This window comes from Podarcis tiliguerta (assembly GCF_965153285.1).
Source record: "Podarcis tiliguerta genome assembly, chromosome: 16".
Classification (NCBI taxonomy): domain Eukaryota; kingdom Metazoa; phylum Chordata; class Lepidosauria; order Squamata; family Lacertidae; genus Podarcis; species Podarcis tiliguerta.
The window spans coordinates 13816105-13835210 of NC_139549.1; the positions used below are offsets into that span (position 1 = coordinate 13816105).

The 19106-nt window shown below is 47.1% G+C and overlaps 1 protein-coding gene across 4 annotated transcripts in view; it reads left to right on the top strand.

Annotated features, from left to right (window-relative positions):
• CADM3 (cell adhesion molecule 3) overlaps window positions 1–18648 on the top strand; it is a 105570-nt gene extending 86922 nt beyond the window's left edge. For 2 of the 4 annotated variants that reach the window (XM_083418801.1, XM_083418803.1), the window contains one exon: window positions 64–18648. In XM_083418801.1, coding sequence (XP_083274927.1) covers window positions 64–212 — 149 coding nt within the window. In that variant the 3' untranslated portion in view covers window positions 213–18648. The remainder of the gene's footprint in view (window positions 1–63) is intronic. The other 2 variants (XM_083418802.1, XM_083418804.1) reach the window with 1 other exon arrangement.
• Window positions 18649–19106: the final 458 nt, after the last annotated feature.

Below are 19106 nucleotides of genomic sequence, written 5' to 3' on the forward strand. Positions count from 1 at the left end.
CTTTTCTTAGCCGTCCTAAATAAGCTCCACTGTTGCTCTAAGCCAAATGACCCAATTTGGTAGCTTCCCCTCTTTTTCTGTGTCCCTATGCAGGTACCTACCTGACCCACGAGGCCAAAGGCTCGGACGACGCCCCAGACGCAGACACAGCCATTATCAACGCCGAGGGCGGTCAAACTGGTGGGGATGACAAGAAGGAGTATTTCATCTGAGTGGGGAGGGTGGGGCCTGGCGGCCGGGCAGCAGGGGGGAGGAGGAGGAGGAGGAAGTGGCGGATCGGAACCCAACCTCGACTGAATGACAACAGAACCCACCCAACCAATATGTCAAAGGAATTTCTCTCGCGCCCAGGAAGGAATGGACGGACAGACAGAGGGATGATGGTGGGGGACCGAGATCGGCGATGGGACAGAGGAGGAACGAGAGAGAGAAAGAAGATCAGCTTGGCTCACAATGCTTCTTTGAACTTGTATAAAACATTGTTACTAAATGGGGGGGACACGCACCCGAACATTGAGAACCCCTCAAAACCCCTTGTTCCTGCTTGCTTGTACCTACATATCTGCGGCTGCCAAAATCGCACTAAACACAGACCTGGAGAGTGAGTGATGATACCTTTCTTTCTTCCTTCCTGCCTTCCCTCCCTTCTTCCTTCCTTCCTTCTTTCCCTCCCTCCTTCCTTCCTTCCGGCTCCTTTTGAGGCTGTTTTATCTTCTTTTTCGATGGCGTACTCTTGTTTTTGACTCTTTTTTTCTTTTCTTTTTACAAAAAAAGAGAAAAACCTCTGTTCTCGTTCCCTTATGTTTGGAATGTCTTGAAGTGGGGGCACTGTAGGGGTTTGTTGGGGGGGGTTCGGATGGTGTATCTCTTGCTTTCCTTTAGAGTTGTTCTGCTTTTTCTGTTTTGATGTCGAAGGATCAAATCCGCTTGTGTTTGGGGTGGGGAGAACGGACGTTGGGAGGAGACCCCTTAATCCTAGGGGTCAAGCAAGGTGGGCTGAACTCTGAGCAAGGGATTGCTGGGTTTATCAAAATCGGGGCCCCGGCTCTAGGGCCTGGAAAGCCCCCCCTTTCCTACTGGAAGAGGAGGTGGACACAGCAAAGGGAACTTTCCTCCATGCTGCCTCCAACTTCCTCAGGCCTTCCTCTGTGATGGTCTTCATTTGGGAAGGTTTTGGGAGCCAGGCTGATGAAGGAAAGGCTCAGATTTGGGGGGCAGGTTTGCTATGGAAAGCTCTGCCGATTTTATCCTTCGACGAGATTTCGTTCCTCCGGTTGCGTCTCTTTGTTTGGAGAGGAGAATGTCGTTGTGTGGTCCGTGTACCAAGGGATGCCAGCTAGCCGGTTGCAGTCCCGACCCAAACCCATGGCAAAAAGAAGAAGAAGAAAGGGGGAGTTTGCTTTGAGGCTTCCCTGGTGTCCTTTATGCTTCCCAGTCACGAGGGGGGGGGGGATTCGAGAGCCAAGTGCTTCTAAGGGGGCCGCTCAAAGAGAGAGGACTCCCATCGCTGGGGTTTCCTCTTGGTTTGGAGCCCCGGTTTCTCAGTGCAAAAGGGTACCCGCTACCCTCCTGTGTCTTCCTTGGGTTAGAGAGGAAGCAAGGCATTCCAGGGGGGTGCCCCATAGCTCAAGGGCAGCTTCTGGTGCCATCAGCCCATTGGTGGGGAGAGTTGAATGAGCAAGATTTGTTGAGTGATGCAATTACAGTTCCCCAATCTCCAGTGTTTGCTACTGATTAGACCACAGAGGGGGAGGGGAGCGTCAGCTGCGGTTATTTCAACATGCACACAAATACACGCCCTGCCAAATTAATTCAAGCCTGGATCCAACACTGCAATCAGAAACAGTGTTTCTTCCTCACAGGCATACATCTGAAGGTTGCACTCGTTGCGAATGATTCAGATGCCCTGTTCACCACCGCCACAGAGGGATAAACTAATGCCTTTCCACTGTCAATAAAAACTTGAGGGTGGGGGTCCACCACTGTCGTCCCCCCCCATTCCCCAAATCATGAAATCTTGCTTTGTGATCTCCAAAAGAACAACCGCCTCTGGTTCTTCCTTCCACTTTGCTTTCTGTCACAATAGCCTCTCCTCCCTCCCAACTCACACACAGACACAATTGTCGCACACAACTACTGCCATGGTTTTTTGAGATTTCCTCAAAAACCTCAGGGAGGGCCAGAAACTTGATGGATTGTAAAATGAAACAAAAGCAGACTTTGAGGGGAGGGCAGTTGTTCTCGCCATGAAAATGGTAGGCCTTTCGAGTTTTAAGGTGCCTGCTTTTTTCTTTTCTTTTGTTTTCTTGGAAATAGTGTAGCGGCTGAACACTTAACACAACAATTGGCATGGATAGGTGAAATATTTCGCCTTAGCTCTGTGAGTTCACATCTGTCTATTTTTCAAAGTATTTAGTGCAATGAACATGCATGCAGAGAGCATGTCCCAGCGATGGCATCTTTTGCTGCTTTTTTGTAGTTCTGTGACGTTCACACATTTCATCTCAAACACAGAGCCAAACACCACTTTCCAGCTTGCGATGTCGTGTCTTGAAGATACTGTTGGTCCAGGTTTCACCTAAGATAGGCTAAGTAGCTGGTGATTGTCCTTGGTAACTGGGCTGGCTGGAGAAAAGGGCTTCTGAGCATGTGCAGAGAACTTTCTGTTGTCAGAGTCGTTGCAGACATTCCTGGGAACTGCAACTCTTCCAGTGGAGTGAGCATATGTATTCTCCTCTTGATAGCTTGGCAATATTGATTGGCAACATACTCAGGACAAAGCAAGTGCAACAGAACTTCTGGCATGGTGTAGCGATGATGGCTGTGAAAGAGGGGATTAGACAAAATTCATGGAGGATAAAATAACCAACAGGTACCAGTCCTGATGACTATATGCTACTCTTAGGATCGGAGTCAGGGTTGGTTGGGAGCAGCAGCAAGAGAGAGCTGTTGACCTCATGACCTACTTGTGGCCTTCCTAAAACACCTGGTTGGCCACTGTAGGAACAGATTTATGGACTAGATGCACATCTGGCCTGACTCAAGAGGACTCCTCTTTTGTTCTTACCGGCCACAGAGGTTAGGAATGGTTCCTTCATCTTCAGATGCAGGGCTACCTCTAAATATCCAGTTGCTGGGGATCTGTGGCAAATGAGGGTTACTGCCTTCAAGCCCTGGTGGTTGATGGTGGACTTTTCAGACTGAGGCACCTGATTGGCCACTGCGGCAAACAGGAAACAGAAACTAGAGGATGCTGGAGCTGATGGTGGTCAGTTCGAGGAGACTTCTCAAGTTTGTTACATCGGTGTTGTCAGGTGTTAAGAGGTCAGCAGGTTGGCCCAGATCCTGCTCTGGCTGAGGGTCCCTTGAAGGTCAGAACTAGCGTCTCAGGCAGTTTGGTCTTGGGCAGCGATGGGATCCTTTGGCCCCATGGGCCTATTTGAGTTTGCAAGCATTTCTCATTTGGCCTGCAAGGCTGTTCTGACCAGACTAAGCCCACCTATCCTACACCCAATGTCAGGTTTTGGACAGGTAAAGATGGGCCTAGTCCAAGAAGGAGGCAGGGAATTTGTGCTATGAGCTGTGTTTTGAAAATCCTGGCAACCAGCTGATCGCCGGGGCTTCAAAGCACCCTGGTCATCAGTGCTTGCAGCAAGAGCTGCGTGCAATCCTCTGAAGTCGCCAACGATCAGCTGGTTGCATTTGCACTTGTATGGTTTGATTTCAAAACCCTGCAGGCAGAAATGGGTCTCACCTGTGATGTCAGGTGTGGCTAACTTGGCCTGTGGCAGGGAAGATAGGTAAAGAGCTGGATCCAGTTTCCTACTCCTGGTGTAAGAGGACCTTTTTAAGTGCCTATGGAAAGTGGGGCTCAGGGAGAAGGAAGGCAGGAGGATGCAAGGCTAGGCAAACTTTATCAGCTGATTGTTGGGGGCTTAAAGAAAACCACACATTGCTCTGCAAGCACTGATGGGTGCTTTGAAGCACCAACAATCAGCTGATTGTTGGGACTTCAAAGCACAGTCCACAGCACAACCTTCCCCCGCCTTTTATGGACCACGTCCACCTTCACCTGCTCAAAAGCTGACATCAGGTGGGAACTTCCCAGGGTTCCTGCAGTGAATCATAAAATCACAAGCTTGTAGAGTTGGAAGGGTCACCTAGCCCAACCTCCTGCAAGTGCATTACTTTGAAGTGGTGGGAATCTTGCTCCTGCCTCTGCCAGCCTCTGAACTGATTGGAAATTTGATGGAAGTGTTGGCTCTTCGATTTGATCAAGCCAATGACTGATACCTCCCCACCACCACCAAAACCTCTGCTCCGTCGGACCCCAGCCATGGATGGATCCCTGTAGATGTTGTTGGACCCCCAGTTCCCATCAGCCCCAGCCAGCAGGGGATGATGGGAGCAAGAGTCCAACAACATCCACAGAGCCATAGTGCGCTGTGGGATCTCCCCTGCTCTCTTCTTTCGCCTGGTGACTGAACAGATTATCAGCACCTCTGCAGATGGATTCAAGGCTGTATCAATGTCAGTGGCCTTCAGGGAGCCTACAAGACAGTAGACTCCCCTCTATTCTTCCCTCCCCTCCCCATATCTGCTCTTTAGAGCTAGACTGCCCCTGGACATGGAGGTTCTAACACAAGGTCTGCCATTCTATAACTGCTGGGCATCTTGAGTTTTCAGCACAGGGTGGGATCTATTTACTTATTTGGGGTTGCAGCCGATGTTTGTCCTACTCAGAGGAGACCCATGGAAATTAATGGACATGGCTAACTTAAGTCCATTAATGTCAACGGGTCTATTCTAGACAATATTTAGTTGGATACCACCCCATAGATCATGTATTAGGTTGGGTTACCATGTGGCTGATCCATGTGAGAAGATTTGTCTGGCTGGGGGAAATTTGCCTTGTGCACGTGAGAAGGAAAGCAGAGTAACCTGACCAAGTCAGCCCATTGATGCATCTAACTCAGTGCTGTCTACACTGACCAGCAGCAGCAGCAGGTAACTCTCTGGCATTTAAGGCAGGTGTGTCTCTGCCAGCCCTACCTGGAGATGCTGGGGATTGAACTGGGGACATTCTGAATGCAAAGCAAATTCTCTGCCCCTGAGCTGCGGCCATTTTCTAAATAAGATTCTAGTCCTCATGTTTCCAGAGAAAGGACTGTATTAAATAGGAACAAGAGAAGCTGCCTTATACTGTCTTCATCAAGCTCAGTATTGCCTACACAGACTGGCAGGGTTTCAGAGGGGATATTCTGAGCCCCACCGGGAGATGCTGTGGGTGTTTGAACCTGGGGCAAGGCAGCCTGTGCTGTATCAATGAGCCGTGATGGAGAGAAAGCGAGAGAGAAGGAATTTTATCTCTGTGTGTGTAAGAGAGAGAGAGAGATGGGGCTCTTACGTTGCACTAATTAAAGGTGATATCTTCAGCTCAGCAGGGTTAACAACAGTTTTAAAGCCCTTGTTGTCTCTTCCAGCACGAAACAATTACTTGTCGTTTGAAGCTTTGCCTGCCAACATGCATGTTGACAAAACCTTTAGCATTTTTTTCCCTTTTAACCTGGCACTTGGCAAGCAGTCACCTCCTTTGAACTGACAACGGAGTCATGCCTTCACGTTTAACCCTCCAGTGTTCTTTTCTCTCCCCTCCCAATTCCCCTGGGTGACTAAGCCGCCTCGATTTCTGTCCTCCTGCCAGGCAAACTGGAATATTATTTCAACAACGCCTTGGCGACTTAACTGCCCCTCGTGCACCGTTTAAAATGGGATGCATGGACACAGGGTTGTGTCCAACAAAGTCCTGCTCAGAGCAGGCCCATTAAAACGAACAAGCCTAAGTGAACCATGTCTGTTAGTTTCCATGGGTCTACTCTGAGTAGGATTGGAGGCACCCTGCTGTTGCTGCTGCTTTAATGCAACAGCATTTGTCAAGCTGGTGCCCTGCAGATGTTTTGAACTGGGGCTGATGGGAGTTATAATCGAAAATATCTGGAGGGCACCAGCTTGGCAAACCTTGTTTTGATAAGACAGACCTGCCCAGGGAGGTTGTCTCAGGCAGGTCTTTGTAACAGATCGAAAATGAACTGAAATCTTTTTGTTAGGAGCGTTCAAATCAAAAGTGTGCCGTCTAAACTTTTAAAACACACAGGTGCCTTGTGTTTCTTTCACATAGAAAACATTGGAATGAGCCAATGAAAAGAAACCAGGCAGGTAACTCCTGTTGTATAAACTTTTCTATAACTGCGCTCATATGAACTAGTACCAAGGTTATTTCAGATTTGTAAAGATATAGCTTGTGGGGAACTGTGATACTGTGGAATTCATGTGTCCTGCCCTCCAAGAAACAGAGTCAAAGGTTCTAATTCATGCAGCAGCTACAGGAGTGAACTGAAATGTAAAACTGAACTGTGATCATAGCACAGAGTCATATAATTGTAGAGTTGGAAGGGAGCAACCCTGTGCAATGAAGGAATCGCAGCTAAAGAGCCCCTGACAGCCAACCTCTGTTTATAAACCTCCATTGAAAGATAGTCTGCCACCTTCTGAGGGAGTCTCTTCCACTGTCAAACAGCTCTTACCTTCAGAAATATCTTCCTGATGTTTCGTTGGAATCTCCTTTCTTGCCATTTGAATCCATTGGTTTTGGTCCTAATGCCCTCTGGAAGAGGAGAAAACAAGCTTGCTCCATCTTCCATTAGACAGCCCTTCAGATATCGTATCACCTTTCAGTCTTCTCCAGGCTAAACATTGCCCAACTCCCTCAACCGTTCTTTAAAAGCTTGGTTTCCAAACCCTTGATTATCTTGGCCTCCCTCCTCTGCGCACATTCCAGCTTGTCAATATCCTTCTTAAACTGTGCTGAGCAGGACTGGACTTAATACTCCGGAAGGGGTCTGGCCAATGCAGAACAACAAAGTTGTCCTATTATTTCCCTTGATGTGGGCTGTGGGGTAATGCTTGTTCTTCAGACATTTTAAACACTTAGGAAGCTGCCTTATACAGAGTCAGACCATTGGTCCACCTTTCTCAGGTAGCCTAGAGGCATTCCTAGCCTTACCTTGAGATGCCAGAGATTGAACCAGGCCCTTCCTCAAATCACTGTACAGAAATATTTATTGGTGAAAAGGAGGGCATAGAAATTAAGTTTGGTTGATCTCGCCAAGGGTGCAGCAACAACTTTAAAGTGTCCCTGGCTATGACTAACCTTACTTTTTTTATTATTGTGATTTATCGCATTTTTATTCCCCCAAATTTATTTCCTCACAAGAACTCTGTGAGGTGTGATAGGCCTTACTATGTCATTCACAGGAGAATATATATATATATATATATATATATATATATATATATACAGAAAGACATGCCAATATTGTCTCTGTTTTGACATATCATTCAAACACAGAGACGAGATCGTTCCTTAGAGACAAGCCGTTAAATTGCAAACCTACAAAGATTTATTGACCATTTTATTAGCTGAGCGTGGAAAGATTCAGCTCAATGGTGTTTCCCGGCCTGTTGTCCAATAACTTTAAAAAAATTATGTTGGTGTCATTTTTGGAGTTACACGATTCATTCTCCAGGAGCTGAAATGGATTTGCCCACCTTCAAATAATCTTGTGTCAAATATTCACTGGATATTCTCTGAATATTCACCAAATACCGGCCTTGACACCTGACAAGATTTGAGGGGTCTCTCCTGCTCTCTCCCAAGGCTAGGGGACCTGTGGCCTCCCAGATGTTGCTGGTCTACAACTCTCACCATCCCTGACCATAGACCATGCTGGGTGGAGCTGATGAGAGCTAGAGCTCAACAGCATCTGGAGGACCAAAGGTTCCTCATTCCTGATCTACCTAACCTATCTTCTCCAGTTCCCAGCATGCACTCTGACACACCCTTAAAGCCCAGGATTCCACCACATGCTGGGATCACACCTAGAAACAGAATGTGGGTGGAGCTATGCAGATTTGAGGGCGGGGCTAAGCCATCTGAGAGGTGGGGCTATTCAGATCAGGGGTGTGGCATTCAGTGGTTTCCATCTACAGGCTAACTGTACATCTGTATCTGGTTTGCTTTGGAGAAACTGGGCAGGCATTTTACATATGGCGGAAGTTTCTTTTTGTGTCCCCTTTTTCCTTTCATCACACTTCTCTATCTGCTTTCTCATTTCCAAAAAAAGAAAACGGGATCAGAGCTCACTTATGCTTAGCCCCTGAACTTTTTCTTCAGCTCCACCCTTGCTTCCGGAGTGTATAAAATCATTTTCTTTATCATCCAGATCCTCAATCCTTTCCCTTTGTTATATGTTGGGTGTGGCCAAGAAATGGAGCCTGGGTACAGATTAAAAAGTGGAGCTATTATGTAGATCAGGGATGGGGAAATTCAGTCCTGTTGGCCCGATTAGCAATCCCATTTGGGAAAATCCAAATCCAGCTGCAGCGGCTGATTTAGGGCAGTGTGACCAGTTCTACCACACTGGGCACCAGGCTTGGGGGGGGTGTCACAGGGCATCACAAGGATGGCATCACACAGGTCACGGCTGAAATTTAACAGACCAGAGTTCGCTCCTGCCAGCTGTCAGTAGGGATAGGATAAATTTGGTTCAATTAGCATTTAAGGGAAACCTACCTAATTCACATAATACATTCACATAATGAAAACTCTGAAAAAATAGCCATCCTTTGACATTCACACTTCTCTGAATTTTTGCAGTGCAGTTTTCTGGCCAAGTAGTGTGTACAAAAATGCATTTTCTCAAGTAAAGTGTGCACATATATTAGTGAAAATAATATACCAAAATGCATAGTATTACGGAATTTTGCTTTACAAAAATGTGTCTATTGTTTAAAATTTCGTACAGACATGTATATTAGGGGAAACTTGCATTAAAATGCTGTTAAATTTTCAGGAGGACCTTTTCAATTAAAAAAAATAAATGGCGACATTTCCCCACCTTCGCCGCATCAAGCAGTTGGTTCCTTACCTTTCCCACCCCGACCTGGCCACAGTGATCCATGCGATGGTCACCTCCAGGCTTGATTACTGTAATTCACTGTAAGACAGAGTTGTTCCACCTGGCCTTTGGCTCAGAATCAGTTTGATTCCCCCCCCCCTTTCTTTTTCCTTTCTCCTCCTGTGATGAGGCTGCATTTTAATATTTTAATGTTTCAATATTTTAATGTTGTATTTTAATCTTGTTTTTAAGTTGTATTCATTCAACTTGTTTTTATTATTGCTTGTTAGCCACCCTGAGCCCGGCCTTGGCTGGGGAGGGCGGGGTATAAATAAAAATTATTATTATTATTATTAAAGCAATGTGGAAATGTGGAAAACTGAACTTAAGATCAGGAAAATGAGAAACGGAGGGCTTACCCACACTTCCTCTTGTGCTCTGCTTCCCCCGGGGAATACCACTCTTTAGCACTCAATCAGAGCAAATGGCAATTTGGGTTTTCTCCTAATTGATGTCTGCTCCGATTTAGAGATGAAGAGTGGGTTTTCCCTGGGAGAGGAGCAGAGCAAGGGGAAAACTGCTCAGACTCCATGCTTTCTAGGTAGGGGATAAGCAGAAGTGTGGATGAGGTCTGAGAAAAACCAGAATTGACAGATTCACCCATCCCTACCTGTCAGATATCTGTCATCTTATGATGCCAGGCACAAAGATCTGTTATCTCTGATCTTAGCACTAAGCAACAGAGCACTAGGATCTACCTGCTCTTTGACAGTATTTCTTTTTCTGAATGGCTGCCTTCAGATGTCTTCTAAAAGTCAAATAGTTGTTTATTTCCTTGACATCTGATGGGAGGGTGTTCCACAGGGCAGGCGCCACTACCGAGAAGGCCCTCTGCCTGGTTTATTTCTAGATGGGTGGTGAGATCGGAGATAAATCTATGCCTGTGCTTGACTTGAAATTTGAACAACCTGGCATCAGAGGACATAAGATGATTGACAGGTCAGTGGCACTACCAAACTGGGCCAGTTGTGGACCCGACCCTTAGACTGAAAAAGTTCCCCGACTCCTGATGTTAATAGTAGCAGGCCCAAGACTTCAGGGAGGGCAAACCCTGGCTGTGGGTGATTCAGTTTGTAATGGGAGGCAATTCGTTATATGTTGAAATACGTTTGTACAACTCTCTTCTGGGATCTCTGCAACATTCTCATATTCTCCACCCATCATCCATGACAGAGCATTTTGCTAGTATTTGACATCTGGCAGTATTTGATAGCTGACACACGTTGGCATTTAGACCTTGGCAGCTGACGGCTTATGAGATTTTATATCAAACCGAAACACCCGGGAGATTCCAGGAAGCCACTAAACTCCCTCTTGAACTATTTTGAGGTTAAGCACATCCCCGTCGAAAATTAAAATCCCAGTGTCAAATCTTGAAAATGGCAGATTCCACACTTGTGCGACAGAAGTGGGAGATGTTGCTGGATTTTGAATGGGGCTGGGTTTCGTTGCTAGACAGAGTCAGCAAACAGACCAAAGGATTCCCCACTGATGAACCACTGAAGATTTTGCCCCTTCCTGCACTTGTGGAGCATAGATTAACCATAAAGCAACAGTGACAGAGTGTCCTTCTGCCTTGACTGTAGAATACCGCCATAGAGATGAAAAGGGCCTGGCGGGCTATCTAGTAGCCCAACTTCCTGTTCTAAGCAGGAACTCCGATGGTAGAACTTCTCAAGAGGCTCGTTGGTCATTGGTTCCATGGTGGAACTGCTCTTATCATCAATAAATCTCTCTTAAATGTTCATCTGAAACCTACCTCCTTGCATCTTAAACCCATTAGCCCATGTTCTGCCCTTTGGAGCAATAGAGAACAAATCTTTGCCTACTTCTGCATAACAGCCCTTCTGGTTATTGAAGAGTGCTGTCTCCCCTCAATCTTCTCTTCTCTGTGTGAAAAGCATGCCCAGCTTCTTCTCTTTTTCCTCATACAGCTTATTTTCTCCATCCTGCTGAGCCCTCTTTGTGGCCCTCCTGTCAACCACTTTTTCTATATGTCCTTCTTTAAAGAGTGGTGCAACATTTGGAGGTTCCCAGAGAAGCAACTGGTCTGTCTAGCTCAGTATTGTCCACACTGACAGATAGCAGCTTTCTGTGATTTCAGACAAGAAATCTTCCCCAGTCAGGGATTGAACCTGGGACCTTCGCATAGGAAGCAGATGCTCTAACACTGAACTGCAACCCTTCAAACAGCTGGAAAGATACCTCCAAACAAGAATGGCTAGTGAAGAACAAAGTGCAATGACTTACTTCCTACAGTCTCCATCTGTAGGACCATGGGACAAACTCCATCCTCAGCCACCAGGTGGCTCTTTTACCTGGTGGTTGTCAAATCCCTGTGCTACAAGCTAGTCCACAATTTTGGACCTCAACATCAGGTAGTCCTACAGCCTGGGAATCTGTCACTCATGGGAATGAGCACAATGATTCACTAGTCATGCACAAGCCTTCAAGAATATGAGGCACGGCTCTCTGGATTGCATCCCACAATCAATGAATAGCCTTAAGGCAGCCTGGAGTTTTCTCCTACCTCATCTCTTTTAAATATTGGGTTGCCAGGCCTACTCAGAGTAGACCTGTTGAAATTAATGGCCATGGCTAACTTAGACTTATTAATTGCAATGCGTCCTCTCTGAGTAAACGTTAGTTGAACACAGCCCATTGTTTTTAATGTTCAGAGGAAGAAAATCACTGGTCGATAACATTCACATGACAAAAAGACAACATATGGGGAAGGATCCTGCCATTTCTATATGATGGATCTGCAAAGTCCACAAAACGGTGGTTCCTGCATTTCAGGGGGTTAGACCAGATGACTCTTGGGTGCCTTCCAACCCTACAAGTCTATGGTTCTATGAAAACAGTACTATTTTTCTAGTCATCGGAATAACATTTCCCTTTCTTGAATATATATGTTACTTTTTTAAAAAGTATTCATAATTAGTAGTAGTGGTAGCAGCAGTATTATATTTATAGTTTACCTTTCTTCCAAGAAGCTCAAGGTGGCAAACAAGGTTCCCCCTCTTCCCCATTTTATCCTTAAGCTGAGAGATTCTGACTGGCCCCTTAAGATCACACAGCGAGGTTCATGGCTGGGTGAGGATTTGGACCCTGATTTCCCAGGTCCTAGTCCAACACCACCATTGGCTCTCATGATCATTGTATATCACACTTTCTGGAGCCGATCTGCTTTTGGCACTTTTTAGAAGTCTAGGAACGTGTAGAACTACCCACCCAAGTTATCCCAATGGCCCCAGGGCTGGCATCACAGATTGGCACAGTTGGGCACCTTCCAAGGCCCCCTTTGCAGCACAGGGCCCACTAACAACTAGACATCTCCCCACATGTTCTTAAAATCTGCTGTTGTTACCTAGTCACCCGCTTTCTTTATTCTACTTCATTCTCATTATGGCATCCCTATTCCACATCTCCTCCAAACGGCTCAAGGTTCTCTCCCTACCAAGTTCATCCTCACACAACCCTGTGAAGTGGGTCAGGCTGAGAGGCTCATTGGCACTCAGCAAGTTACATGGCCAAGTGGAGATTGGAACTCTGGACTTCCAGGTCCTGGTCCAACATCCTAAGTGCTACACCACACTGTCAAGTAGCAAGCAGTATCTGGAGTGAGGAGGACCTCCATTCACCTCTCCATCTAGGGCAGGTGTGAGGAACCTGCAGCCCTCCAGGTGTTGCTGAACCAGAATTAACCTCTTACTACTGGTCGTCCCAGCTGGGGCTGATGGGAGTTGGAGTACATCAGTAGCTGGAGGACCACAGGTTCCCTATCCCTGGTCTACAGAGCTGAATTGATTGGACTCAGGCCACATTCACACCAAACATTTCAAGCCCTACACTACCTCTTTCAACAGCCATGGCTTCCACCCACAAAGAATTCTGGGAGCTGTAGTTTGTTGAAAGTGCTAAGAATTGTTTGGAGACCCCTATTCCCCTCACGGAGCTACAATTTGCAGAGTTCCCTGGGAAGAGGGACTGACTGTTAAACCACTCTGAGAATCGTAGCTCTAGGGAGTTTCCAAACAATTCTGAGCACCGTTAACAAACTACAGCTCCCAGAATTCTGTGGGGGTTGAAGTCCTGACTCTTTAAAGTGGTATCATAGTTCTTTAAATACATGATGTGAATGTGGGCTTAAAAGAAAAAGGCAGGTGACCTGGAGGTGGTGACTGCAAAGAGGAAGAGTTGGGCCACTCCAGAAGGGAACCCACGGAAGACCTTTTGCCCAGGGGTCCCCCAAAATTCAATTAGCTTCACACTTGGCTGTTTTGTGCCCCAACTGGAGCCCTCCAGTAGCCTTCACTTTTGACAGTAGCTTAGGAGCAGATGGTCAAAGCCACAGTGATGGGTGAACAGGAGCTGGCCTAGACACACAACTCTCTGGATCACAACAGGGAGATCTGTCTGCCCTTGTTCCTTAATGGTCAATGTCCATGCCGTACATCTAACAGAGGGGTGGGGAACCTCAGGCCCAGGGGCCAAATGCAGCCCCCCAGAACTTATCCCAGGCCACGTCCCCTTTCTCTGGGCCACACCCCTTTGGCCCAGCTTTGCCCCTGTGTGTTTTTGCCTGGCTGGGATGTGTCTTTGGACTCTGATGATGCTTCTTGCTTGCCTGGAAGGAGGATAGAGAGGCGGGGTGTGTGAGTTGTGCGTGTGCAGAATCTTGCCTACTGTAAAATGCACGCTGCATGTTGTTGCTCTGGCCACTTTTGCCTCTGGCTATGCCCACCACTGGCATTTGGTCCTCACTGCCTGGAAGGATAGGCAGCCGTCAGGCTAGAAGCCCACCCTTGGCTTATGACTCGAATTCCTTGGGGGCGTCACTTGAACAGGGCTCTTCGCATTGACCTCTTTACTACAAGGTGGTCATGTGTCCTACTTTACAGAGGGTGGTCCTCTCTTTGAAGGAGTCATCTGGCAGAGCAGCTGTCTGGTCTTAAGTCCAGCTTGTAGATAAAAGGTGATGTCCAACGAAGTTCTGCTCAGAGTAGAGCCATCAGAATTAAGACACCTAAGTTAGCCGTCTCTATTGATGCCAGTGGGTCTACTCTGAGTAGGGATAACATTGGCGACAACCCAAAGCAATTTAAGAAGGGGGAGGTCTTGTAGTTGTGCCTCAACACTGAACACCTAGACTGCAAACTGAGCTGTCACAGAGGCTACCTGGTCCAATTCTTGTTCCCCACTAAGTTAAGATGTATTTTCTTTCTGTTTGAATTATAGTGATTCTTTCTAAATTTGCATAAGTACACATAAATTAACATATGCAAATTGGTGTCCTCTTTTGTCCGTTTTTTGGGGAGGGGCAATGCATTTCCTACTCTCTTCTCATCTTTTGGGGGAATTCTTGGTACACAGTTGACCTCTCTTTTCTAATGGTGTCTCTTTTGGGGAAGTAGGAGGAGAAAGAAGGGTTGCTTCATGCAGATCATTGCTTCCCTAACTTGGGTCTTCCCCTGTTTTTGGACTACAGTTCCCATCATCCCTGACCACTGGTCCTGCTAGCTAAGGATGATGGGAGTTGTAGTCCCAAAACAGTGGACGACCTAAGTTTGGGAAGCCCTCGTACAGATCAAAACCCTCCCAACAAAAAATCATGTTCATTTGGATATGTGTCATGATGGATCTTCCTTCCAAGTTGAAATCTCTGTAATCTGCCTCAACGCTAGTGCAAGATACACATCATTGCACACCCATGAACACAAGACACCTCATGCCCTCTCCCCATATTCAGGTGGTGGATGTGCATGTGAATGTATTTGCAGTTCTAAGTAGTTGTGTCGTAGGATTTCAAGCTTCCAGTAAACATTTGCAAACTGGAGAGCTATTCCAACCACTTTACTAGCACTCCAGAAGCCCACAGTGGAGGCTGGTCCACTGCAGCTAATGGAGCATTGCCTCACCAACCTCAGTCTGCCCTTGGCCAGACCTGAGCTGCCTGCCTTCTTCCTTATAACCAGTACGGGTGGGGGGGGGGCTGCTTGTCTCCTTTCTCCTCCTCATAGTCTCAATGTTGCCTTTGCAAAACTCAGCAGAGAGGAGCTGGGGGCAAGACTTGGAATGAATTGGCTCTGCCTGACCTTCACTCTGGCGCCCCCTACTGTTGTACTCCCTGCCTTCTGCCCTACCAGTCTCAAAGGGCACCAGCCATACAGGGCAAGCTGTTGATGTGTGTGCGCATGGGCATGCGCAAAGGCCTGCAGCCAAGGGCTTTGATGTGAGAATCAGGCTGTTTTGGGGACACAACCGTGTTTCTTTCTTCATCCACAACCTGCCAGAGGCTATGAACTCATTTGTGTCGAGTCTGCTTTGGCCCAGCCTGTGGCGCATTGATTTTATATCAAGCATGCCTGTTGTTTGTATGTATTTCTGCAACACACACACAGAGAGAAAAAAATATCCACTGCAGTTTCTCAGCTGGGGAGATTTGCAAGCTAGGAGTGGAGATTCCAGACTTTGGTTATAAAACTAGGGGAGGCGGGCAGCTGAGGGGGAATTGGAGCCAGTGACACTCCAATGGAGCGAGGCTTCTGTTTCACGGATAACAGGCCCCATCATCAAGGAAGATGGAACCCGCCGTGTGACAGCAGGAGAAAGGAAATGCTTAGGTTGGGGAAAACGAAGGCTGGCGGCCATACCGTGCTTGTTGTTTTTTTCCATCGGTTCTCTTGTCACTGTTTGCTCAAAGCCCATTGTTGAGGGTGTTGTTTTTCCCTGTAAACCTCCCAGCCTGGCTGGATAACTAGAAGAGCTTTAGAAAGTCTACATAGGCTCGGTGACTCGAAGGCAAATGGCAAGAACCCAACTTTGATTGAATAGAAAGCCGGTCCCAGCGATGTTGAGCCAGATAAGCTACATGCATCAGCAGTCCTTCTCAGAGTAGACCCATCAAAATGAATGGGCAGGACTAACTTTGGTCCATGAATTTCAATGGGTCTACTCTGAGTAGGGCTGACAGTGCATATTACCTGAAGTTGTGAATCGGGGTATGCGTTCTATTTTCTTCTGCTCAGTGGGTGGTGGTTGTGGTTTTATTTAAGCAACAGGGTGGCGATTATTGCAATGGATGCAGAAGACCATTAAGTGGGTGGGGAGGCCTTTCTCTCTCTTTCGCATCGTCGCAGAACTTGGGGATACCTTGTTGGGAGAGTCAGGACAGGCACACAGTACATGGTTCAGCGATGTGATCTGCTCCCAGAAAAGGTGATTATGGCCATCAACCTGGATGGCTTTCAAAAGGGGTTAGACAAATTCATGGAGGAGAAGGCTATCAATGACCACTAGCCATGATGGCTATGTTCTCCCTCCACTGTCAGAGGCAGTATACTTCTGAATGCCAGCTGCTGTGGATCACAAGTTGGGCAGTGTGTTCATGTACTGCTTGCACGTTTTCTAGAATTACCTGGTTGGCCACTGAGAAGAGGACACTGGAGCCCCCTTTGGCTTGATCCAGCAACAAGACTCTTCTGAAGCTGCACCTGGTTCAGCTTTTCCCAATTTGGTGTCTTTCAAAGGTTTTGCGCTGCAACTCCCACAACCCCTGACCCTCGGCCATGCAAGCCGGGGCTGGTGGATGTTAGAGGGTACCTGTTGAGGGAGGGGGAGCAGCTCCATTTTTATTCAACATACATCAACCAGAGAAATTTGCAAGTAGGACACAAAGGGGACGGTAGTGAACATCCATTGTGATGTTTGTTCCAGATCCATGGTGTCCTGGTAAGCAGTCCTCGCCCCCTGTTCCAATCATGTAGCTTCCATAAGTCCCCACCACCCAAAAAAGTTGGTCTGATTCCAAGGTTGTGCCTCCCTGCTAAGATCCCCTTCACTTGAATCCTGCAATATTTGCAAGTTTGGATATTGGAGCTTTTTCATGAACATTTTGCCCTCAGTTGTGCATGTAGGCAGGTACATATGATGAACATTGCCAGGTGTGATGGGAGCAGGGGTACATTACTTTGGGGGTCCACTCTGCTTTTTGAAACATACAAGCAGGGACTCATTCTTGGAACCGGTGAGCAATGCCCATGGATGTGTTTGTTCTTCAGACTGAAGGTCTGCACCTCATTTTACACTAGGTATTTTTCTCACCCTGACTTAGCACCAAAGCTAAGCTTGCTTGGCCACCTTAGGATGCTTTGCAGTCTTTGATTCACCCATTGAGCAAGTACCTCGGAGATGGGGAGTCTGTGGTCCTCCAGATGTTGCTGGACTACAGCTCCTGTGATCATCCCTGACCACTGGCCAGGCTGATGGGAGTTGGGAGTCCAACAACAGCACAAAGCTCCCCATTCCTGAGGTGCATCGACCAGAGATTTTTCAGGGTGTGCTATCCCAAAGCAAAGGGAAGACACACCATGTCTTATTATTGACCAGTAAACATTCTCCTATGTTTGCTTGTTTTCTGGAGGGGGGATGTTGGGCAAGATGCCACCAGGAGGCAATCCTTAACTCTGAGGCCAGCCCACCTCTCTGGCCAGAGGTCAGGAGCAAGGCAAAAGGAAACACCACATTTTCTCCTTCCTCTTTCTTGGAGAGTGGACAGGAAGTGGCAGTGGCAGGGTTGGGAGGTTCTGCGATGGAGGTGGCAGTGGGCACCCCTTGCTTTGGCTGGGGCCTCAGCGGATACCCAATAATGTCAAGCACTAGCGCCAACCCTGGAATGCTCATCTCTGTGTGGCAAACATGGAAAGGATCTTTGCATGTTTCAAGGACTCCTGGGGGGGTTGTGGGGAGGCAATGTATGCACCACACCTATGCTCAGAGATGCATTGCACCCCTCCTGCTTTGCCATGAGATCTGTCAGTCAACGCCAGAAGTTCCACAATCTCCACCTCATTTGTTTTCTAGCGTCGGCCAAAAAAATAGCAGGCCATTTTTATTTTTTTTCCGGGAAGAGGGGAATAAAAAGACACCATTTGGTTATGTTTGCTGTGGGGAGCAGACAGACTACCAGCCCGAGGACTTTGCTGATGAGAATCGGGCCTGCTGTTTTGCATAAATCTCTTTTCAGTTTCTGTTTCTTATTCACACCAGGTTGTGTCCAAAGGCAGGGCTGACATCTGTATGGCTGCAGTGCTATAATTGCTAAAAGAAAAACATGCACACCCTAGAATAATTTTTCTTAGGGCTGATGAGAGGCAAGATGGGCTAGAGGAAGAGCCTAATAACTTACTTATGCTTCACATCTAGGTCTTCCCTTTTCTCCCAGAGAAGCAGAGGCAGGGTGGAGGGTGGAAATGAGAAACAGGACTAGTTAAAATATCGTCTTGTCCTCTACCCGTGGCAACTGGCGCCCCCTACTGGAACAGGTTCTCTATGCTTCCTAGTTGGAGTTAGACTCTCCCAATATTTACACAAAAGCCATATTTGTACTGAGCTAAAACAAAAAAGAAAACACACCGACACACAAACTCTTCTTCTGGGTGGGCAGTGGGGACAAGAGAGGATGGCGGTCTTGGATTGTTGTGTTGTGATCTTGTATGTACATAAAACTTTCAGGGGTGTGGGGAGGAGAACAAATGAATTACAACAAATGTCAATGTTACTTTATAACCTTTCTAAATATCCTGTGCTAATCTCAGAAGATAAAACCTATAAATATATCTGGATTATACATGTTACCCTGCCGTCTTCTTTGACTGCTTTCCCTGCCTCAAACGGCAGAGTGAGTTGTGACGGGACAACTGGTTTCCTTACAAGTTTTTCTTCCTCTCTCGTAACACTAGAACTCGTGCCCATCCCATGAAGCTGAACGTTGGAAGTGTCAGAACAGGTAACAGAAATGGCCTCGGCCCAGTATACTTGAAGGAGCGTCTCCACCCCCATCGTTCAGCCCAGACCCTGAGGTCCAGCTCCAAGGGCCTTCTGGCGGTTCCCTCACTACGAGAAGTGAGGTTACAGGGAACCAGGCAGAGGGCCTTCTCAGTAGGGGCACCCGCCCTGTGGAACGCCCTCCCATCAGATGTCAAAGAGAACAACAACTACCAGACTTTTAGAAGAAGAAGAAGAAGAAGAAGAAGAAGAAGAGTTTGGATTTGATATCCCGCCTTTCACTCCCTTTAAGGAGTCTCA